Source organism: Ambystoma mexicanum, chromosome 1p, assembly GCF_040938575.1.
Source record: "Ambystoma mexicanum isolate Mex_15411 chromosome 1p, UKY_AmexF1_1, whole genome shotgun sequence".
Classification (NCBI taxonomy): domain Eukaryota; kingdom Metazoa; phylum Chordata; class Amphibia; order Caudata; family Ambystomatidae; genus Ambystoma; species Ambystoma mexicanum.
The window spans coordinates 638,969,352-638,994,695 of NC_090921.1; the positions used below are offsets into that span (position 1 = coordinate 638,969,352).

The 25,344-nt window shown below is 47.1% G+C and overlaps 1 protein-coding gene across 1 annotated transcript in view; it reads right to left on the reverse strand.

Annotated features, from left to right (window-relative positions):
• The window catches only part of LOC138503196 (uncharacterized), a 144,727-nt gene that overhangs the window by 113,012 nt on the left and 6,371 nt on the right, over positions 1 to 25,344 (reverse strand). The window contains exon 3 of the mRNA XM_069622797.1: positions 6,941 to 7,129. Within this exon, the coding sequence (XP_069478898.1) occupies positions 6,941 to 7,129 (189 nt within the window). The remainder of the gene's footprint in view (positions 1 to 6,940; positions 7,130 to 25,344) is intronic.

A 25,344-nucleotide genomic window follows, 5' to 3' on the forward strand; every position in this document is an offset into this window, starting at 1 on the left:
CGCTACCAGCTGCCACAAGAGCATCTTTTCACGAGCCAGCTGCAAGACAAGAAAGGAAGGGGGGGAACAAGAGTGAACATCGGACATATTGAACTCTATGAACTTAATACTTACTGGTCCTCACCAGGAACCTCAGAGTCAATACTCTCCGGAACTCTCCCGAGCCTTCAAACCAGTGAAGTAACTGGAATCGACGCGCCCCTGCAAATCCACGCAGGATGGAGAGCTCATCTTTCAAGAATATAAGGTGAGATTGCTGTGAGGGCATTACGGAGGTGATTAGTTGGGGAGGACTGTGGGGGTGCCATCACTTGAATCCACAAGTGGCTAAATCCATCTCTCCACTTGCAGGAGAATATTTCTACGGGTTAAGCAGACAAGATTAGGAGGGCAGATCCAGTCAGTCATCGCTGCACTACGCATCACGTGGGTGGAGACCGCAGCTGTCCGGGTCCGACCAACACTCCTGTGGGAGCCAGGTGTGCGTAACAAAAGCTGTGTCTCTATCCGATTCCGAATGTGTGCCTGATGAAGTAATGTTTTCTGACAGAAACCGTCTAAAATACTCCGGCACCAGCCATCATCTATATTAAATGGGGGATCAACAGTTGAGCCTTTCAGCTCCTGAAGAACTGAACACAGTTCTTTAGATTTTGATGGCACCCCTTCTATCCTGGAGTTAAGATTGTGACTTTTAGCTTCAAAGATCGCAGTTTTGTACACTTGAACGGCTTGTTTATAAAACGTGATTGTAGTAGTTGATGGATGGCTTCTCGAGTTGCGCTCTGCTCTGCTAGTATTTCCTCTGGCTTAAAGTATTTCTGGAGTGAACCGTATGTTTCATCCAGTTTGTTTCTTATATTTAGTTGGTCGAAGAGGAGCAAGGGAGTCAAATGCTTGGTTGGAAGCTAATCTAAGGGAGGATGTAAATTCCTCTAGCGGTAGATTGCCAACTAATGATGGCAATAGTGGCATTACTACAGACTCAATTGTTTTGGAAGTAATATTCTTATAATAACAATCTGTGTTAGGTAATCTTGTTTGTTTTGGGGGATATTGCCGAGCAGTAGCGAGGCTTCGAATTTAAGCAAAAAATTATCAGACCAGACACATTTCTGATTTTGATTTAGAGATAATGGCTGTTTTTTGATAGCAGACAGTCTAATATGTTTCCTGCTCTATGTGTGGGGTTATTTATGAGCTGGTCAAAGCCCAAGAATTTGAGGGTCTGTAGAAGCGACAACGCTTTGGAGCCCTTGGGGTTATTTGCCCAAAGGTTAAAACCCCCTAGTATGATGAGAGCCGTGGAGTCCTTTAATGTACCTCCAATAAAAGCCAGCAATTGGCTTTCGACTCAAGGCTCTTGGCTTTCTGCTGCCAATGCATCCGCAACCGAGGAGCTTCAGCGAAGGACCCTTAACTAAGTCATACATGGACACGGGACGTCATGCTCCCATGAGACCGCTTCCAACGCCTAGCCTAATTTGATATCCTCAAACCTCTCCCGATCTCAGAATTTTATTAGAAGCCAATGAATTTCATGTCTTGATTAGGGAAGACCGGACATTTTCTGGTAGACAAAAAAAAAACTAATTTGAAAGGAAGGACTCAAGGGAGGCATGAATGAGCTGCCACTGGACTCATTAGCTTTGTGATGGGGACTACTCGAGAGAATTTCACAATTTCCTCTGTGCTGTTGCAATAAGAATATTTAGTTATGAGTTATGAGTCCTTGAGAACCACAGTGTTTAATCATTCTTCCTAGTATAGGCCATGTAACTATCTTGACATTTTCAAGTGAAAGTTAAAGGCTGAGTCAGTCAGGTTTTTCTTTGGGACAGGAAAGAGGGGAAGAGTAAAACCTGCTTCCTCTTTGCAAAGGAAGGACTTCCTCTATAGCCGTGATCTGAAGGTTTTTCACCTCATCGAAAAAAAAGCTGTTGATCCCATCGGAAGGAGGTGATAGGATAGCTAAGCGATAGCTGAAAGAAATCACTGCAAGGAACGAGGAACTTGTTTAAAGTTACCAACTCCCTGAATTCTAAAACCATGCCCTCAACTGCAGAAACATTGATCTGTGAGGCAGCTTCATTGCTTTTTCGGATATTGAGTGGCTGTAGTATTGGAAGGGAAAAACATTAGCAGAGGTTCTAGGTTCTTTACACCTTTGCCCACTAGGAGATTTGCCAGGCTGTCTATTCTTCCATTCATGGTACCCACGAAATATGACAAAATATTTGAACCTGAAGTCAGAGATGCTGTGATGCTGGAAATGTTTTCTGCAAAGGCTTTGTAAGCACAGTTATAAATGTTGCCATTAAAAAGGTGGAAGCCTTTCTTGTTAATTAATCATCAGTGGAAGAAAATAGGTCTGTGACCTCGAAAGGTAGGTCAAGGTCACTAAAATCTATCAAAATATTTTTATTCAGAAGTGGTTGAAGCAAAGGTTAGTGCCCCAGTAGACATCAATGCAGGTACAGAGTTGGGAGCTTGTGAGGAGGTGGTGAACCAGACCTCATGGAAGAGGACAAAATTGGATAAGACTAATCAACTAACACAACCTTGCTTGCTTGCTAACCTTGCTTGCTAACCGTTGGTGGCAAAGCAATTAAGGTCGAGTGCTGTTCCACAGAACTTGTGGAATCCTCAGAATATTGAGACAAGGTTTCCAGCTGCATCTAACTGAGGAATTGCTTTTGGCTTGTTTGGGCACCTGGCTACCATTATGTGAGCACTGCGACTCACTTTGGTAGAGGCACGTGAAGAGTCGGTCCTGCACCTCTAAAAATGGTTGCCCTGAGCACTGTGGTGCACTTTGTAAGAAACAAGAGGTGGCCTGTTCATTGTGGTGCTCGGTGCATGAGACACAGCTGGGTCCTCAGGGCACGCATTGATGACTGAAACCGAACCCTCGGGGCAAGTCTAGGTAAAAGATCCGCAACACCCCAGCGTCCCCGGAGTCCGGTAGGTTCTCGATGCTCTGGCGTCACATTGGAGGACACTGTCTCAGACCTTGAAGGGTCTTCAGCGTGAGCAACAATAAAAGCCAGTAAGGCCTTAGGGAAAGCCCTAATAGGGAATAAGTTACTTACCTGTAACTCCTGTTCTCCAGCATTGGTATCGTTCATAGATTCACATGCTGTGAATATTCCCTGTCAGGCTGGGAATCCTCAGTAGAATAGAGCAGTTTAAATTAAACAGAAACTTCAATCACTTTAGTGCTCTATCGTCGTCGTTTTGGGTCGTACTACCCACAGCCAATAGGGAACACTTTCCGCCCCTGTCGGCCATCTTCAGATTTGGCAAGCACACGTAAAGTGGCAGTCCGAGCCAAATGATGAGCCATGAGGGGTAGGAGGGAGGGTCACATGTAAATATATGAAAAATACCAATGCTGGAGAACAGGAGTTAAAGATAAGTAACTTATTCCTTTTCCAGCAACGGATCATTCATAGATTCACATGTTGTGAATATATTACAAAGCAGTAAAAACAACCACACTGGTGGAGGAGCTCCCATATCACTTACCACAGGAGACTTACAAAGCTTATGCGAACAGGTTTCGTAGAAATGTCCGGCCGGCTCTAGACTCCTCGGTGAAATTCCCTGTCAACGCAGTAGAATCTGGTGAATGTGTGCACAAATCTCCAGGTGGCTGCACAGCAGATGTCTGGCAGTGGGATCCCAGAGAGAAAAGCAGTAGTCACGGTAACTGCTCTGGTGGAATGCGCTCGGGGTCTACCCGGAAGCGGTTTGCCCGCCTGCTGGTGGCAGAATGAGATGCAGGCTGCAATCCATCTGGCAATAGAAGACTTGGAGACAGCCTTGCCGGGCCCTGTTGGTCCGAATGCGACAAACAGTTGATCCGTTAAAAGGAGTGACTTTGTACGGGCCACATAGTACTTGAGGGTAAGCACCACATGCAGTGTGTGTAGGGTGCGCTCGGCCGGAGATGCGGGAGAGCTTAAGAATACTCGTAACACCACTTGTTGGTTAAGATGAAAAGTTGTAGGTAATTAAGGGATGAACCTTGGATTAGTTTGCAATACAGCCTTGTCCTTGTGAAACGTCAAATAAGGCAGTTTCGAAGAAAATAGCTGTATCCCTCCCACTCGCCCCGCTGAAGTAATTGCCACCAAAGAAGACATATTCCATGACAGGTACTTGATGGATTCCTGGTGCATGGGCTCAAAAGGGGGTCTCATAAGCCTTGTGCGCAGTACGTTGAGTTCCCAGGCTGGTGCGGGCAACGGACTGGAGGAAATGAACGAAACAGACGTCGTAGAAACTTTCCCTAGCTGATGGGACCAGAGGGAAGGCTTTCCCGAGGACCAGCTGTATCTGGAGATTGTGGCCAGGTGCACTTTAATGGAGGAGTGCGTAAACCCCCGACTCCGCCAGCGAAAAGAGGTACGCTAGTAGTTCCTCTGGTTTGATGGTCTGAGGACAGAGGTGATGCCTTCTGCACCACACCTGGCAGCTCTTCCACTTGCTCTTGTAGCATTTCAGAGTGGCAAGGGCCCTTACTTTAGCCAGCACCTCCTGGCAAGCCTGAGGGAAGGAAAGGGTTCCACGTTCTAGGAACACAGTTGGTAGGCCGTCAGATTGAGAGACCGGGTCATGGTGCAGAACCGTTCCTTGGTTCCTGGACAAGAGCGACTGGGATAGCCTGATCTAAGCTGTCGCCAAAAGTGCCAGGGGCACTGAGTACCAATTCTGTCTCGGCCATGCAGGGGCCACTAATATCTGTTTGCACTGATACTGTTTGAAAGTGTGTAGGACTCGTGGCACCATAGGAATTGGGGGGGGGGGCATACAGGAATTTCCCATCCCATGGGAACGCAAAGGCGTCCCTCAAGCTGTCCGGATCGGGAAACCGGCTGGCAAAAGTCTTGCGTGGCTGTAGTCACGTGTGGCAAACAGATCGATCTCTGGGCTACCCCGCTCCTGGAACAACAGGTGTAGTTGGTGTTTGTGCAACTCCCAATCGTGACAAGAGCGCAACTCTCTGCTGAGGGAGTCCGTCAGAGTGTTGTGGATCCCTGGTAGATGGAGGGGAATTAAGAACATGTTCTGTTGTAGCGCCCAATGCCAGAGCGCTTGGGCCTCCTGGAAAACTGTGGTGATCTGGTCTCCCCCCCTGCTTGCAGATGTAAAACATGAACGCTGTGTTGTCCGTGTAGATCCGAACAACCTTCCCTCGAGGAGGAGGAGGAAAGATGTCAGTGCCCAGAATATCACTCATAGCTCCAGCAGGTTGATGTGACCGATCCTCTCCGACTGACCACAAACCTCTGGTATACTGGTCCTGACACTGGGCTCTCCAGCCTTCCAGGGAAGCGGCTGTGGTTACAGTGATCTGATGGTCTGGAAGCCTGAAAAGGGCACCTTGTACGATGTGTTGTCTCACTGACTACCAAAGCAGGCCCTTCCCCAACACTGGCATCAGCGTGATGCCGTCCTCCCAGGAGCCTGAAGCCTGTACCCATCTGGCATCCAGGAATTCTTGCACTGGCCTCATGCGTAATCTGCAGTTGGTGACCAGTGGGATGCATAAAGACAGTATCCCCAGCAGAGACTTGTACCTGCGGACTGAGGTCGACTGGAATTTGCTGAGGCGATTCACCTTCTGTAGAAGGGCTATTATTCTCTCGTCCGAGGGCTTGACACAGCAAGCGATGGTGGCTAGCAGTGCTCCGAGGTACAGTGCTGTCCGAGAGGGGGTTAGCTGCGACTTTGGGAAGTTTATGGAGAATCCCAGTTGCTGAAGACATTGGATCGTGACGGCGGTGTTGGACTCTGCCAGGGAGTAGGTGGGGGCTCTTATTAACCAGTTGTACAAGTAGGGGTAGACGTGGACCCCTCTCCACCGCCGGTGAGCCACCACTGGTGCAAGACATTTGGTGAACACCCGAGAGGCTGATCTGAGCCCAAAGGGAAGAGCATTGAACCGATAGTGCTCTCCTGCCACCACAAAACAAAGGTATCGCTGATGTGAAGGGCGACTAGAGATGTGGAGGTAAGTGTCTTCGAGATCGAGGGACGCTAGGAAATTCCCCTGCTGAAGCTGAGAGAGCACTTGTTGCAATGTTACCATACAAATGTTTTGTGCCTTCAGAAACTTGTTGAGCACCCTTAGGTCTAGAATGGGTCTCCAACCCCCTGGTTTTTTGATTACGCCATTTTTTCTTACCAGGAAGTAGCAGGAATACACCCCCTTCAGTCTCTAGTTCCTTGGAACTTTTTCGACAGCACCTTTTCTTAATAGAGACTGCACTTCTTGGATTAGAAGGAGCTGCAATTTTACCCGTCTTTGTACAGGAGGAATGTCTCGAGGATACTCTATGGACTCCAGAGAGTGCCCCTGATGGAGGAGAAACAGCACCCATTCGTCAGATGTTACTTGAGTCCGTTAGTCAACGAAGTCTGATAGACGACCCCCCCCACTGGGGTGCTGAAGTGGGAGGCCCCGTCTCTCGGCCAGTCATGTCTGCTTGCCAGACTGACCCCTAGGCTGGGAGAAGTCTCAGCGTCTTTGGGAACCACTGTAGGACTGAGTTTGCATTCTGGTCTGGTCCCCTGGTGAATACAGAGTCTTGTAGGATGAGGACGACTGATACGTGCTGCAGTTGTCTGGTGAAGTTCTATTAGAATGCCCTTTCCCTGCCAGAAAGGACTGGCGCTAGTGCTGCAATGTGCCCAGGGAGCGGGCGGTTTCAGTGTCCGTTTTTATGGCCTGTAAGGCCTCATCCACCTTTTTCCCCAAACAGGGCTGTGCCATCGAAAGGCATATCCGTAACCCAGGATTGGACATCTGGTCTGAAGTCTGTGACCTTAAATCAACCTTGTCGGTGCAGGACCACTCCATTTCCCATCTGGTGATAGCCTGTGTTGGGGATGACAACTGAGTCGGTGATGGCATGGTCAAATGTGATCTCACCTTCATGGGGAATGTCCAGTGCCTCTTGCTTCTTGACCTCGGGCAAGAATTCTAACAGGAGCCCCAACTTGTACCATAACTCGAGATCATAGCGGGTGAGTATGGCCATAGCATTCACCGCCTTGATAGTCGCGGCCACTGTTGTGATGATCCTTTTGCCGAAGGTGTCGAGGCGCTTGCCCTCCTTGTCTGGGGGAAATGAGCAGGATGAATATGGGTTGGCCAACCTCTTCCTGGCTCCCTGAAACCACAGAGTCTGGAATGGGCTTGGTGAGGAGACAGGCAGCAGCGCTCTCTGGAGCCCTGTACTTGTCAAACCGATCTTTCTTTGGAGGTGCAGTTGCCGGGTGCGCCATAGCTACCAGACAGTCTTCCCAGATGTCTTCCAGGAGCGGTATCGCCATGATAGGCTTCCTGCGCTGTTCTCTGCGCTGATGTAAACCGTTAATTTCTTTGCTCCTCCAGAGCTAAAGCGAACATCGTGGATGCTCTATACATAAGAGCATGGACCCTTCCTATCTCGTTGGGGGAAGATTCCTGGAGAGGAATTTCATCTGGCTCACCATCTGCAGTGACGAAATTCTCATCAGTGTCGGAATGAGTATGAGACGTGTTCCCCTCAGGTTCGGTGTCCTCTCCCACTTCAGTCAGTAGTTCCAGTGCCAACCGGTGCCCTTGGGGCTTGGGCGTGCGAGGAATGTCATAACCCTCTCTAAAGGGTCCTGGGGCTTCAGCCAGCTTCTGCTTGCTGGTTTCGGCAATTGGTGCACTCAAGGGGAGTGCATGCAAGGTTGCCACCAAAGTTGTCAGCGTTGATAAAAGATCCAACGATATGTTCCCTCTGAGGGCATGGTGGTTGATACTGGACTGCTTCTGCTGACACCATAGGATCCCATTGGGGCAAAGGTTGCTGCATCATCCGCGCTGATGGAAGGGGTGTTAAAGGTGGTGGTCTAACAAGGTCTGCCTCACCCTGAGGTGGACTCTTCGGTGGCAGAGCCTTAGGAGGGGATGGATGATCTGATACAACCGCTTCCTCCACTTCTGATTGTGTAAGACTCAGTTCTGGGACCACAAGGCTACTTGGCAGTAGAGCCACCCCCAGGTTTGGATACACAGTTCTTGGGCAATATACCTGTGTTTATGCTGTGTCAGGGCTGGTCTCAGGGCCAAAAGCTGTGGTGAACAATGGGCTAGCGAGATTTTTGACTCGTCGACTGTGTCATCGACAATGGTATGATGGACGAAGTGCCCGTAGTCGGTGTGATCGTGGTTGTAGCTGTCGTGTCGATTATGGTCTTGTCATCTTGGTTGACGGTCCTGGAGTCAACGGTTTCGAAGAGGATGAATTAGAAGATTTTGTTGTTGACGATGTTTTAGATGGCGTCGATGATGATAAGTCTGTGGACTTGGTTGCCATTGCCGGCTTCGCCGACAAGAAACAAAGCTGCAATCGATGACTTTGGTGTAGACGACCTGGAGTGCAAAGAAGACTGCTTCGTAACCGACTGCGATAAGGTCGGAGAGGAATGCTCACCCAACTTGGAGCTGGATCTCGAGCTCGATGCTTCTATGGGCCAATGGAAAGGGCTTTGTTCCTTTTCTCGCCTGGGTCTTCCTGGGTACCGACCTTCATGGGGGTCAGTCCTTGTGGGACGATATCAAGCTGTCGCCTGAGGCTTCCTTCTGCCTCGTCTGACGTATGGCTTGGTCGTCATAAAATCTGTACCTCTTACCTGCGGTGGTTTGCTGGGCCGTTCTGCCCTGCCCTAAGGAGGCATGACTTTGTACCGAAGCCGAATCACAGGCCTGGCCAGCATCCTCCAGCCAAGCAATGAGATGGTGATGACGATCCTTCAGTGTCTTGGAAAAGAACGACTGGCAGATCTCACAGTTCTTGATGACCTGCTGCAGGCGAATGGGGAGGCAGTAGAGGCATTTCTCGTAGTGATCCTCCACATAGACGTTCTTCAGCCCACACCAGGCACACGCCCTGAACAGACACTTTTCTCATGGATTCCTACATAAGGTAGGCTGAACGGCGTAGTTGACTCGTCTTTGACGTTAACTGCCGGCGGGGACACTGGACAAAGGTCTCGTTGGTACTGCGTTGCTGGTCGTCGAACGACTAAGAAAACCTTTCTTTTTCATCGAAATTCCAAATGTATACTATACTATTAGAAGAAAATTGTTGAAGAAGATTTTTGAGGACTCCCAACACTAACGTGCGGTAAGAAATCTGAAGATGGCCGACAGAGGCGGAGTCAAGGGAGTCCTATTGGCTGTGGGCAGTATGACCCAAATCGACGATAGTGACTGAAGTTTCAGTTTAATTTAAACTGCTTTATTTTACTGAGGATTCCCAGCCAGACGACGGGGAATATTCACAGCATGTGAATCTATGAAAGATCCAATGCTGGAGAAAGTAGTGGTTAACCTCAACAATACCTCTTCTAGGCTCCTGTTCCAGGAAGAAGTCTCCAGGGAGGGATGTCTCAGCTAGCGAAAGGCAACTTACTCGTGAACAACCCTTCCTGTTCTTGATAAAGTCTGATGTGCAGAGGAGGCAATCTGCTGAAAATGTCCTCCAAACGAAGAGAATGTAAGCCGAAATATACCTCTGTGGTAGATGAGCCCAATATACCTGGCCATCTCTTGCCTCGTGGAGCTGCCATTCTGATTCAGCACGGCACCTAAAATGGTCGCTGCTACTTCCCCGTGATTTTGTTTACTAGTGGCTGCCTAACAACCACACCAGGCCTGCTTATAGGCCGCCTGATCCCGCCGGAAGGTGATAGCCAGGCTCCCCTCATCTAAGGCCACACGAATACAAGGTCTCTCCTGTCTGGACCTGTCCGTACCGCCACGTCCCCAGGACACAACACTGCAGGTATGTGTTCACCCGCAAGCACGAAAGGGATCACAGACTGCCTGATGCACTACACCCTGTGCTACCTGCCTGCATAGCCAATAGCCACTGAATTGTAAGCAAATGATACCTAAAGTAGCCACTACAGTCTATACCATGCGAGAAGCCCATGCACCTACGCCCACCAAGTTCACCCTTGTCAAAGTTCTGGTCAACACCGACTTCTGAACATTATCTGAGGTACATGTTGCGCTAGCTCGACAAGCAAGACGCGCTTATTGCTCGGCTTTATTTCGAGACACTAGCCTATGAACTTACATCCACTAAGCATGCCCATAGGTGAGACTTTCCCTCCCCACGCGTACTTGGGTGCAATGCTACTTTAGCTGGCTCTGCAGTTCTCTGCCCTCACCAGCCATGCACTCTGTTGTCACTTGCCTGGTCCACTTAAACACTGTACCCCATTACTTATAGATTGGCGCAGAAACTGTTTCTTATACATTCAGCCAATATGCCTCTGTGTACACGATATGCCGGCCCTGCCCACTGCTGTTGGATGCATATGTAATCTATTGCTTCCCTGACTACCCAATGTGTATGCCCTGCCTACTGTTATATGGAATGCATATGTGCCTGCATGACCCATTGCTTCTGACTACCTAATGTGTATGCCCTGCCCATTGTTATACGTGCCTGTCAAGACCCACCACTTCCTTCCCGAGCTACCTGCTACTAGCCAACCAGTGTCTCCAGTGCATTCCAAGACCAGTCCATAGAAACCCCAACGGCCCACGTGGCAGAACACACACCTCACTAGATTAACTTGGCACCTGATTCTAGCTCTAGTGACCGCCCTATTCACCTACCCTAACTCTGCTCCATCAACGACGCAGAATCCAACATAATCTACCCCTCTCTCACTCCCCTTTGGGAACAGAGTACCACCACCCATACTCACTTGCAGTATGCCTCGCCGGCTAACATGGCCTCTCCTAGGTGCCCCATTGCCACAACCGGCCTCTCGGCACACATAGCTTCCAGGCTCTCCAGACACAGGTCTCGCACCCTACCTCTACAGCACCACAGTCTCCCAACGGCCACGAGGAATCTTAGGCTGGGCACTCGCTCTCACCACGCCTATAGAGCCAAATACACGTACATCTTGTCGGAAACTTCACCCTTTCAATGGACTCCTGCCATAAACTCCACCTGCACGCTCAAAACCCACACTACAAAGCTAATAAACACGCCCTCCCATTTTGGTGTCTCCCACACTCACCTTATAACCTCTCCCTCCTCTCACCCTACTAAAAAAAGCACCCCTCCACCTGCGCTTAAATGTGCACTCATAAATGCATGCTCTCCCCGCCCATGCTCTGGAGATCCACGACCTCCTTACCATTCATGATCTAGACCTACTTGCCATCACAGAAACATGGCTCCATGAGGCGTCTGGTCCGGCTATCTCACTAGCCCTCCCACCGGGATACTCCATCCTCCAACAAGACAGACAAATGCTGAAAGAGGTGTAGCCCTTATAACAAAAGATGCCCTCTCCACCAGGCCGAGTAATCTCCCTTGGGATGGCAACGCAAACATTATATCTGCCAAACTATCCATGTCCCCTTACTGCACCATACATTTACATCTCATTTACTGGCTCCCAGGCCCAGCCATTGACTTTCAAGGACATCTCCTCCACGTATTAGGTGATAGCCTCAAAAGCTCCACTAGAACCATTCTACTCGGCGACCTTAATCTAGGCCTAAACAATCTTAAAGACAACGCAGCCGTAGCCCTAGCCCTTGCCAAGGAACTCAATGACCTGGGATTCATACAAAAAGTCACCAGCCCAACTCACTGCAAAGGTTTCACCCTTGACTGGGTGTCTGACCATAACTGCTCACCACTGTCAGCTCCAACTCTGCCTACCGGTGGACGGACCATAATTGTATCCAATTTACCATTCCTACAGCCCCAACTACCAAAGCTCTTACTTATGCTCCACCAGCACAGGGTAGAAGCTCAAATAAATTAAATAAGGACAACCTTCGTCCTTTTTTGGAAGTCCCAGAACTCAGGCCCCCGTTCTCTACTGACCCGTGCGCACTAGGCGATATCTATTGATGCCATAGCCCCGATCGAATATAAAAAAGAGAAAAAAAATCAATGCACGTTAACTCACGGTTCACAGATGAACTACAGGCCCTAAGTGCCAGTAAACGTGATGCTTTAACCAACTGGCAATCCAAGCCGAGTGACTCCACAAAGGAAGATTTCATATGATAGGATATGCGCTGAATATAAAAAAGCGATTATTAAAGCACAAATCACACTCCTTCAACTCACGGATTTCTAAGGCTAACTCACAACCTGAGGAAATATTCACCATTTTCAAAGACTTTGGGGGTCATTACGAGGTTGTAGGTAAGGGAAAAACGATGCCGGTAAAGGATTACCGGCATCGCTTACTGCTACGGGCTATTCTGACCAACCAGACTGCTATTTAGGGCACCGTAAAGTACGATGCCGTAAATAGCAGTCAGAGCGCGCGCGCGACACACACCAAGCCAACATTAGCGGCATGCCGTAACCCGGAGATGATCCCAAGTAATGCAGACATGCAAATAACGGCCTCCTGGAGGCCGAAAAAGACCTTACTGGCATGGAGAAAATACCGGCATCTCTGAGAAGGTGTTAAGAACCCTGAGCAGTGTTTACAAGTGCCACAGGTGCACACAATCAGCACAGGTGGAGGCAATGGAGTCAGGTCCAGTACAAAAGGAGCACACCCACACACCACACCCCCTCCCACACCAAGATGATACCAATAGTGGTAGCATTACTGGAGCAGGAGACCCTGCTTGCAAGGCCTCAATAACAACAACAACAACAACAACAGGCTCCACCACAGAGGAGACACAGGAGGAGAAGCAGGGTGAGACAGGCCCAGCAGGCCCTACCAGTGCAGCCACAGTTACCACGCCGGCAGCCCCCAATCCCTCGCATCAGAGCCACCCCCTTCAACCTAGCACCTGAGCAGATCCACACCCTGTACCAGCTTGACTGTGACACCATCACCACCGTAGTGGACCTGATACACAACGACATAGTGAGCCTCATAGAAATACGCACCGCCATTCCCCCTCTACTGAAGGTAGTGTCTGTCCTGCACTTCCTTGCCACAGGCACCTACCAGCACACAGTGGGGCACATGCATGGCATATCACAACCCTTATTTTCCCGGATACTGACCCAAGTGCTGGATGACCCCCTCAAGCACCCAAGGGACTACATATCCCTACCACGGACTCCCCAGGAGATATTCGATACAAAAGTTGCCTTCCATGCACTGGCAGGCATGCCAAATTGTGTAGGTGCACTCGACTGCACCCATGTGGAGTTGGTGGTCCCGCATGCCATGGAAGTGGCGGATCACAACCGCAAGCAATACCACTCCATCAATGTGCAGATGGTATGTTACGCCAGCAAGATCATCACACATTGCTGTGCCCGATATCCAGGATTAACTCATGACTCTTTGGTACTGCAGGACTCCACGCTACCACGCTATATGGAGCGACATGCTGGAGGACGTGCCTGGCTGCTTGGTGAGTTGCCTGACCGGGCCATGGCAGTGAATCAGGGTTGTGAGGTGGATGGCTGCATACTCCACCTGGGTGGGAAGAGGGGGGATGCATACTCCACCTGGGTGGAAATGTTGAAGCCAGTGCACAATGTCACCACACAGGACAGTCATCCCTGGGAGTGCATTGAGGTGAGCCCAACAGGATACCACAGCGTGTCACTGGTTCCGCACACCGATAGAAGTGCTGCAAGTCACCATGGTACTGATCAGTGCAGAATGACGAATCTGCTACTGACTACAGCCAACACTCCCTACTACCAAATCTCACAGAACACAGCACATCTATGATTTTCCCGCAAGACTGCTGCATGCATATACGATGCACATGCTACAATATGTGAGTGCACACCATAAACCATCTTGAAGATGCTACCCTCTCCATCATTCCATTGCACAGGACACATAGCGGGGCCAGAAATGGGGTAAATGCATCCAGGGACATGTGCGTATGGGCAGAAATCACCTGCTGCTATGTAAGACTAGTTCAGTTGTCCACCATGAATGTACAAACACTTACCTTCATTCCCCTCTCATGCAGGTGATGGTGGCTATCCCTTGACGCCGTGGCTCATGACCCCTGTCTGAAACCCAAAGAACAGGCACGAGGAGTACTAAAATCGTTCCCATACCCGTATACGTGTGGTGATTAAGCAGACCTTTGGCCTGTTGAAGGCACGATTTTGTTGCCTCAGCCGGTCAGGTGGGGCACTCATCTACAGCCATGAGAAGGTGTCCAAGATCCCCATGGCATGTGTAATGCTGCACAATATGTGCATCCATTGGAACGTGCCCCTGCCCCCTGACATGGAACTGCTACCACCTGATGATGATGAAGGGGAGGAGGAGGAAGAAGGGGCAGTGTTACCACACCAGGTAAACTTCCCAACTTTTTTTTCTCGGGGGATTAGAACTCAAAGGGAACTAGCTCTACAGAGAAAACAGAAGGTGAGTCTAATTACCCCTCTTTCCTTTACCACAATGTTTCAAAGTGACCAACAAATATCAATTAGGCGACTACCGAAATGATGTTATTGCTGTGAAACATCATGAACCCGACACAGACAATAATTACAAAAAACAATTTAATTTAATTATCACATATAGTATATAGGTAAAACGGCACACATTGCCACAAATATCATATTTCATTCTTCAACAATTCAACAATTCCACATTCATAAACACTTTTTTTGATAAAAAGAAACAACAAATAAAGCAAAAAATAGTGAGAAAGACACCGGGTGGAAGCAACACAAAATGTAAGTGTTATTTGAAAACACTTTGTTTGCAACAGAATCCCATAATCAATATAAATGTGTATTTCAGATGACTGTCAACATGTTTCGGCCATATTTTGTTTCAGACACTATCTCTAGTGTCTTAACTTCTATCTTTAAATCGGCCATCTTCAGGACAATATTTCTTCACAAAAAGTCTACACAGACTTGATACCCCAAGGGTTGATCGGCAAGACCAATCCTACAACAAAGTATACAAAAATACATGTGATATGTGAAAAACAAGTCTGATACAAATCATGGGTTCATGATCATTCTAAAACACATGTCCACATTGTTTCCTACAACACACACATTCAAACTATTGCAGATTAAAAACATTGTCAAACCATACACAACTATAGAGGTCACTTTGAAAAATTAATGTCACATAGGGGCAAAAGAAGCAAGCTTTTCATCACTCCAGCTAATTCAAGTTAACTAGGCTCTATAGTAGCACTCACTCGAACCAATTTTCGAAAGGAGAAGGATACTAGCAAGCTTTACTGCATCTTTTTCCTCCATTTCATGTGGAGCCCTTACTTGCGTCCACAAAAGTCACATTGTAGTTTGTGAACTACTGCAGGCAGTTAAATCACCTATAACAGGGATGGCAGGGAATAAAATGGAAACAAACAAAACAATAGGAAAGGAAGGGAAAAACGGGGACCCATACATAAAAAGCATTATTCCATAGCGCAACCCATGGTTTGTCGCATGCTTACTCAAGCAGTACACAGATGTAGTTTTGAAGAACATTCAACCATAAGTGATGGAAAAACGACACGTGAACTTCCTCACCACCAATTCCTATTGATTTAGGCATCATTCTGACCACATTCCCAAAAATTATTTTTCACACATGGCAGATGTGCGTCCACTTACTGTATCTATGTTGTAAGCTGTATACAGAATTCAAGAATTATTCCATATAAGTCTCAGAAAAATGAGGGCACGGCTGGGTTGTTCCGCTTCTTCACCAATATCATTAACACATGTAGAAAGATGATGCGTACGTATCTGCAATTCCCTATGCAGACAAACAGAAAAGGTGGATGTGGGTTAATAACTATGTCGGTGTTTAACAAACATAGTTATATTTATTACAAAACCCACACACCTTGTCCCACACAGCAGGTTGGGGACATACATCATTTTAGGGCATGCAATTATAGCGTCACGCTTACGCTATTTATGGTATTCTCGAAATACGAGAGATGCAACGTTGGGCGCACAATCAGCAGTTGATTGCAGTAATATACAATGCTGGTGTTGTACGTACGCCAATAACCGTTCCCTCGCAGTCTCTTTACAGAGTAAAGGGAATATAAAAGAGAGAAAGAAGACAGAATCTTCAATGCAGTAGGTGATATCAGAGCTACATGTGCAGCTCTCACACATAGTGACAACGCTTCGTAAAAGATTCCACAGGCTGGCCGCTGAAGCTGGGGACTTACCAGTGAAAGCCGGACAATCCTTCTACACGGGCCTCGCTCCTGTGCGAAACAAAGACGCCCTCAATCCATTTCGATTTTATAACTAGAGGTCTCGGTCACGTTATTCTGCTCTACGGCATAACCGAAAAAGGGAGGTCACGTGGAGATTGTTGTACGCCTAGAAGGCGGAGAGCCTCGGAGATTGGTAATTGGATACCGTAAATTACTGTATGTCTTTGTGCAGCAGGGACTGTGAAAAAACAAAGTGAAAGCCAGGGGACCAACTTCTAACTTTTGCCCCTCACAACTGTGTGTTGCCGACTCAAGTGTCCTGTGTAAGGGGTGTAGCACTTCACTTGAGGGCACCCGAACCGGGATACCCACTTCAAGATGAGCAAATTTGTTAATCGGCCTTTGCAGCTGGACCTTCTAAAGCACCATATGAAAGCAACGCTCAGAGCTTCAAAAAACCATGTATGGGAGAAACACACCAAGTCTAAATGCATCAATGTTATAAAAGGCTCGACCTATGCCCATGAGGAAGGTGTCCACAGACCCCTCCACATTAGTTACTCATACAAGTATATCAAAACACACAAAAGGCGGGACACACAATTTCTGTTTACTGTGGAGATAGATATTTAAAGGAGAGTGTTCCACTCCATCGATAGGTTTAGGCCTTGTTGTGCTGTTTTCAAGGAATGAATCCATCGTTGTTCATGGTGCCGATGCACAGTAGGGACGTGCCGTGCGGCAAGCATTGAATGGACAATATTTCTGACACACAAGTCAGCAGAGGGTGTGAGGATGTGAGGACATCGGGAACTGGGTGTGGGGATACATGTACACTATGCACTGTGCAATATTGTGCACCCTCCACGGGCATTGCTGGAGCTGGTGGTGTGCCTCCAGGTGTTTTCCTGCTCGTAGGTAGACGGTGGGCCCTGACTTGGCCCCTGGAGGTAGTGGGCCGGTTGCTTGCCTGGTCCTTGCTGTCATGCTCGCTGCCTGTGGGGGTGGAAGAGAGGGACGGCATGAGTGATAATTTGAGAGCCAGCATTTGGACATGCCTGCAGTATCACAATCAGAAACTCATGGGTTATCGGCATTTTGGTGGTGAACGGCACATTATTTTATGCTTGGGTGGTAAATGCATGCATATGTCTGTGTCACTCATGTTGGCTGGGTACTGTGCTGGCTCACATGCACACTGTTTACATCAACTGCCCAGTGTGCCTCACGGAATGGGCCTCTTTGTGTGGTATGTGTCATATAGGTTACGACCTCGCACCTAGCACTAGCCTGGGTCTCACTTGTTTCGGCATGATTTAAAGGGGGGGCGACCATGCCATGCCACATTGCCCAGCCCTTAGAAGTGACTTTCATAACATTTGCGTTGGCAGTATTGATTTTGGACACTCACCTCCATCAACAGATGACGTTGCCCCGCACTCCATATCTCCAACCCCTTCAATGGCTTCGGGGCCTATCATGTTTTGATGAGGCCTGTGAGCTGCCAATCGGGGACAATCATAATTTTGAAAAAATAATGTTGAATGACAAAAATGTCGAAAAAAAAGTCGAAAAAAAAATGTCGAATTGCGTTTTTTAAAATTATATATTTATTTAGGGGTCCGGGAGTAAAAAGAAAAATGGGTAAAACAAAAAAAAAATGTAAAAATGGGGGTATTGAAAAAATAATTTGACTTTTTTTTTGACATTTTTTTTTCGAAATAATGACTTTCGACATTGTTTTCGAATTATCACTATAAAGCGTCGCACATGTCTCCTCCCACGGCATTAATTTCAAGGGTGAACCTGGCCCTCCTCCTGTCTCCAGGGCCTGGCTTCTATTAGCCGAGAGGATGCTCCGCACCCTCAGCCGCAGGTCATCCCACCTTTTTCTGCAACCCTTAGTGGTGCGGGGGGGTGTTGCACACGGCGCTCACCTTCGGCACTACCATAGCCAAGATCGCTTTTTTTTTATTATCTCCACCCTCCGCATGTCACTGCTGAAAACAGTGTCGGCATGCTCGTGGAGGGTATCCACCATCATTTGGAGCTCATCAGGGCTGAAGCGCTCCTTCCTGAGGCGGGCAGCCCCCTTTTTTGGTGCTTTGGGCATTCCTCCTTGATGATGGGATGTTTCCACTGTGTTGAAAGTTTGGCAGGGGTCCTGTCTGGTGAGGATGGCAATGGATTGTGTTTTTAAAAATGGCTGCCGTGCTCCTTCCAGTTCCTGTGCGATGACGCTGTTTCCGGTTCCGCAATTTAACGGTGACCGTAAATAACGGTGACCGCTATTTACAGTCACCGCTAATGCTGCGTTACTCTAAGGTGGTAGTGTTCGCTACGGTGCAATTCATGCCGGTAGAGGGTTTTTCAGCCATTTTTGCAGCATGGCGTTAGGGTCATTACCGGCATGGCGCAAAGTTCGTGCACGCAAACCCGTAATAGGGCGCTTTTAGTTGTCTATTGCCAGCTCGGGCACGCTATTTGCACCATGCCGGTAATGAACGGAATTAACCTCCAAACTCGGAATGAGGCCCTTTATCTCTCCCTCCATTAGCCCGGACAAGATCATTAAAGATGAAGCGTGGTGCTCGAGCATACAAGTAGCCCTGCTCAGCAAAATGGAACTACTCCAAGAACACATTCAGGCACAATTCAAAGCCTTACCCAACCACGATCAGCCTCCCCTGCCCAGACTCCCCTCCTATAACCCTAATGACCCACTCTTTTTCTTCCAAGATGTCACAGAATCGGAAGTCCTCGACCTCCTCCAACATCTGAAACCATCTATGTTCAAAGGAGACATTTGTCCTCCTAACATTATTAAAGAATGCTCTGACTCCCTGCACCTCCCCTAACGGCACTCATTAATGCCTCATTTAGAACAGGTACTGTCCTGCCCAGCATCAAAGAAGCGTGGGTGCGCCCACTTTTAAAAAAACATCCCTAGATTTTAGCTCCCCTAATAACTACCGACCTATCACCGTTGTCCCGTTTCTCCTAAAAATCCTGGATAAAGCGGCTCTCGACCAGATTCAACATTTCCTCGAATCTAACTCCATCCTCGGCAAAAGACAATCAGGATTATGCAAAGGCCATGGTACAGAAACCTCCCTTCTAGACCTTAAAAACCAAATAACAGAAATTATGGACAGAGGTAAGCAAGCTCTCCCCCTACTTCTGGATCTCTCGGCCACCTTTGATCTTGTGGATCACAAGATTCTTACCTCACATCTCACTCATGCAGCACAATTCTCCAAAGATGCCTCTTTGTGGATCACATCCTTCCTAGAAGGACGAGCCATGAAGGTTTTCTCAAACCAGGCGTGTGCAGCTCCCACCACCATTCATTGCGGAGTTCTTCAGGGCTCATGCACAGCTCCCACTCTCTACAACTTGTTTACTAAGCCGCTCTTTGACAAATTTGACTCCCTCGGCATAGCGTACACAAACTACGCCGATGATGCGCAGTACTCCTCCCACTCTCATGACAAAGACGCTGCAGCCCTCCATTTGATTTATGCCACTATCCAAGCCTGGATGGCGGCAAATGGGTTATGTCTCAATGGAGAGAAGACTGAGATTATTATTATTGGTCCTAAAGAAACTTTACCCAGACTTGGTAAACAACACTGTAACTTCACCATCGATAACTCCATCATCCCGGTCTCCTCTTCTTTAAAGACACTAGGGGTTTACTTAGACTCCACTCTGTCTATGACGCGACAGGTCAGCGCCATTGCCTCTGCCTCTGCTCAAACCACTAAGCTAATAAATGTAGTAAAAACCTTCCTATCCAAACAGAATCGCCTATCAATAGCTAGAGCTACCATTGGGGCTAAACTAGATTATTGTAATGCCCTTCTAGCTGGCACCTCGGCAAAAAACCTAAATAGACTCCAAGTCATACAAAATAATGCTCTCAGAGCAGCACTAAACATCCCTAAAAGATACCACATTGCACAGGTCAGGCGAGCTGCTCACTGGCTCCCTGTGAAGGAACGAACAACCTTCAAGACCCTCACCCTAACGCACAAGTGCTTAACACTCACAGCCCGCCCTATCTATAAGAGACCATTATCAGAGCCAACTCCTCACGTCATAAAATAACCTGCCACGCCAACCTACTGCGCATCCCTCTCATCAAAAGGGTCAAAGCGGGTGGGATCGGCTTCCCCCATATAGCAACTAAACTATGGAATTCCCTACCCAACACACTCAGAGCTGAGGGATCCCTCCCAGCCTTCCGGGAAAATGCTAAAAACCACATTTTTTAACTAACGCAACTTCACTCCCCTACGCTGCCCTGTGCCTCCCCTCCCTCTGGTGTTCTGTATGTAATTAAGAAAGTAATTATGTAACTAAGCATGCTGTCTTGTAACAGCGCCACAATGCCCTCGGGCTGCTGCGTGCTCTATAAATGTTAATAAATAAATAAATGCCTACACAGGACCCACGGGATGAGGGCATGGGGGAATGGACCCATTTGTGCTTGGGCCACAAACACTCACTGAAAAAAGAACCTACGGATATCACCCCTGCATAGTGCCTGCTGCAAGAAACCCATTACTCCAGACAAAAGAAAAGGTGGGTGCTGCCGGATGCCGAGAGGGTAAAAACAAGGAAAAAATTGTTAATGAAATAAGCAGACTCAAACTCCATCCCCGGCAAAGAAAAATACTGACTGGTGTTGTCAGTGGATGGGGTTAACACTCCCCTACTGCCGCAGCCTATTGGGCAACATAATTTAAAAGGTGGAAGATGTGTTTTGTTGTTGTGCAAAATGCTCGGATCCCGCACGGACACTTATAAGTAAGGAGAAAAGTGGACATCAAGTAGTAATAGGCAGGTAAATCCTTCACACCTTTTCCAAAATACAGGCAACATCACATTAAAACCTATGAACGTCCACATTTCTAAACCCAGGCAGGGTCACATTATTAAAACCTTTGCAAGTCCACATTCATTTGCTCTAACCCCCAGAATAGAAATTTTGAGATGCATGAAGAAGTGCATTTTAGTTTATGCAGTGACTAGATGTCCAAATACCTATTTCCTTCATGGGTTTCCAGAAGCATCCAGGGTGAGCATGCAGTGTTCTGTGTGTTTTTTGGAGTGAGAAAGCAAACAGTTTTAAAAACCTTCACCACACAACATTTTCCTCAAGCCCAGCAGCACAGGTTAACCTTTAAATTCCAACGTGTTATTCCCTGTGCATAACAATTTAGAAGTTAATTTGCACTGCTAAGGTGAGGATGTCTGTCGAATTGTCCTCAGGGTAACCAGTTAAATGCATTCACAGAAAAAAGGGAAAAGGAATCACATACTGTTATGTTGCTTACTTGCATATCTCAAAGACTCTAAAGGCGGTCTTCAAGCACTGAAGGGGAGGCTACATGACAGAGATGTTCTGTACATTATATGCTAAAAGGTTCTTTTTTATTACTTTTTCGTCATTTATTTTTTAGGAGTCAATCGTGATTAACCTACCACTTTCAAGAATATCCTCGAAGTAGGGTAATGCTGATCACCTAACATGTTTCTATCCTGCTAATTTATTCTAGCACTTTCACCAGGGTATAAATTGAACTGAATTCATTGCTACTTTCACGTCCAGGTCTAACTCATTCCTCATGCTTTTAACTCTCAATAGCATTGAAAGCATGGGATCAGAAACCAACACTGTGCATTAGTACATCTAATTTGAACAGATGCACCAAATTTGTTTAAAGAATCATCCATTACCTCTGCTCACCAAAACATAGACTCCTTTGTTCTATGCAGTCATGTACTCTTTGGGGGGGTGACTAATAAAACAGATAACCACATTCAAGTAGTGTTCAGGAAGACTAAGTCTATCAAGTAACCTGAAATGTATCCAATTAGTAGAATTCTTTCCTGAGGGGGTTCTCTAGGTGTTCGCAAGGATAGCATATTGTACAACTCCTCTTTGGTACTTTTTTTTATCATTCTAGGAATGATCAACAATTTTTCTTTGGTAAAAGGACCTCCCCACCCGATTAGCACTTCAAGGTTATGTTGCAATTATTCTCAAGTACCCTACTATAGCTCCCTTGTACTTACTTTGCAAATCAACAGTGCTCAGTAGTCAGCAGATGGGCTTTTCCTAGTTTCCAAATTTTGTAAACTCGCAATGTTGTAGAATTGCAGTCTCTCTTCTGTTTCCTATACCTTGCACTTCGGCGTTCTATCATTAGTCCATCTTTTGTCATAGCTGCATATTCTAATAGGTTTTTTGGGAAATGTCATTTTGATACATGCTCTTGAATCCCATATACAGCTTACATTTGCTTTTGCAGAAACACCGCAAGTACTGCTATTTCATGAGTCTTGCTTTTTGCTTCCATATGTTTGAGCAGATCCACTGCATTACTTCACTGCATATGGGTATAGTTATGAGCGAATGCCATACTGCTGGACTCTAACCTCCTCCTAGGATCATGTGGAAATGATATTCTGAGGTCATGCATTGAATGTGCAGGCCAGAACACTGATGGAACAAACCGAGTTTCCAAAACCTGCTATTATACAGAGAAACACCCTGCTTCTGTATCACTACGTTTACAATAATTTGCACCACATGGTTAATTTGTGCCATTTACCACTTTTACTAAACCTTTTCAACGGCTCTGTGTTAATTCCAGAGCATTCTGTTTTATGTGCCTTTGTTTTTAAGCCCCTTTATGGTTTGTGTAACTCCATTTAAAATCTTCACACATGCCCCCTTTTCCCTGAAAATGCTGCACTAGAAGAGCCGTTATCACTTCTTTTTGATGTAACTCTGTTCTATCATTCTTGTTTTTACCTTCCTTTTTGTTTTGCCAATGTAGCAATCTACATGCCATCATATATGCGACCATTTGATTTCTTTAGTTTGTTAAGGCCCTCCGCTCCGAAGGTTTGCTCAAACCTATTCCACTTGTGTAGTTCTGAGTCAATGTATCTACTGTACAACTCCCACATGGTGTACATCACATAGGTACCGGTATTTCTAAACTCTGCTAGTGCCATTTCTCTTTCAGGACTTACACTGTTCAATGGGTTTCAAATTACGTTGTCATATCGCCAGTCCTTCTGCAAGTAAATCACAGTCGATTCTTCATGTATATCTTGTTATCCAGTAACTTCCAATTTCTCATTATAATCTGGTTAATAGGAACCATTTCATAGCACTTAGGACGTAAATCTTTATTTTGATAGGTGCTCATTAAAGTCTCAGCAGTGAAAGGGTTCAAAGACAGATTGGTGAATGTAGTCATACATATATACTATTCTTGGGCAATGTCTCACTCTCTTGGTATATGTCTCACTCTCTTGGTATAGTTCTGTCTAAACTTGATAAGTGTTATGAGCCTTCCTAGCCACTATATAAGAAGTCGTAGAAACTGTCAGAAGGGCAAGTTACCTAAAGTAGGTTTAGGACAGGGACACCATGCATTACACATGGTTGGTTTGTGATATGGTTTCACACACAACTCACTCACTTCTCTGCAGAACCCTTGTAGAATGTTCACACTTTCTTTGGTCGTAGAGTGTGAATTTCAAATACTATTTTCTAAGGTAAGCCAACTGATAAAGGCCCCGCTTGCTCACTTGTGCCATGACAGATTGCAATAATATAATCGATTGATCTTTTCATAAACATATTCACAAAGGCAACAGTAGGGACCACAGTGACAGTCATTATGGTGCACCCACTTTGTCTGTAGAAACTAGCTTCGAACTGAAAAGTGTCCTCTATGGTCACGTTATTCGAGTGCATTGGGTGTTCTTTGGCTCACGGGACAAGACCAATATAGGCACTTCATCAAGGAGCACAGCCTGGGACTCACCGTGTATAAAGACATTGGCCCTAATTCATAGAATGATTTGCGCAGAAAATAGGGGGCTTGTGTGGGAAATCGCACGCAAGCGCCAGTGTGTGTATTCATGGAACATAATGTGCAGGGCGTACCAGGGAATTGGGAGGAATCTGTGCCAGTCCAACACATCGCTCCAACACCACTAAAGACTTGCGCGAGACTCGTAGTGAAGGGGGCGTTAGGTTCTGCGCAGTCACCGACAAAGAGGGGTGGAACACATGTAATGGGGAACAACAAGCAAAAATATGGGCGTTACGAGGGATGTACCAAAGTAAATTCCTCACAACGCCATACGTGTGCTAAAAACCTGTATTCATGGAATTGAACTGGGATTGCCCGTGCCAGATAAAATATGTGCAAATCCTAGAAACACGTACGCCACGCAAAAGCTGGCAGAAACACGCACAAAAACAATTGCATAAAAAGCCTGCACGATCAACAAACGCGCGTATACAGCTACGATTAATGTACCATTTGTCGCATCTGTGATCGTAGGACACCGCAGGAGGAGGATGGTCAGGGCCCGGATCTTTCTCCCTAGGACCAGCCTTTTTGGGATGCCTAATGACCAGGTCTATGGCAGGTATAGGTTTCCACCTCATATCATAAATGACCTTACATCACCCACCCTGTGCTCCCAAGCACTGAGCCCCTTGGAAAAGGTGGTCAATGTACTGCATTTTTTGGCCACTGGGTCATTTCAGCGGACAACTGCCATAGTTGGGGGCATTTCACAGCAGCACGCAGTCACGCTGCCTACACCAGGTGTTGGCAATAATGCAATAATGACCGAGCGTCCCTCAGTCGGCAGGCACATCTACATGCACAGAACACTTGCAGAAAGGCAGGCCGTGATCCCGGATTTTTATGGGGTGGCACACTTCCCTAGAGTGCTTGGTGCCATTGATTGCACCCATGTGGATCTACGTCCACCTAGGGCGACAGAGCACATATATCTCAATCGCAAGCACTGGCATGCCATCAACGTGCAGGTTGTATGTGATACCAAGGGTATCATTACATCTGTATATGCAAACTATCCAGGGTCCACCCATGATAGTTTCATATTCAGAATGTCACCCCTATACCGGGCCCTGGAAGCTGGGAGGCATGCAACACATGGTTCATTGGTGAGTATAAATGCCTTTGCACATGCATTCATGTCACACACACACAAATACACACCAATGAAAAACTTCTCACCTTTACAGGGGACATGCCTACCTTCTGAGCACCTACGTGATGACCCCAATACGGAACCCTGCCACCCCCCCCACC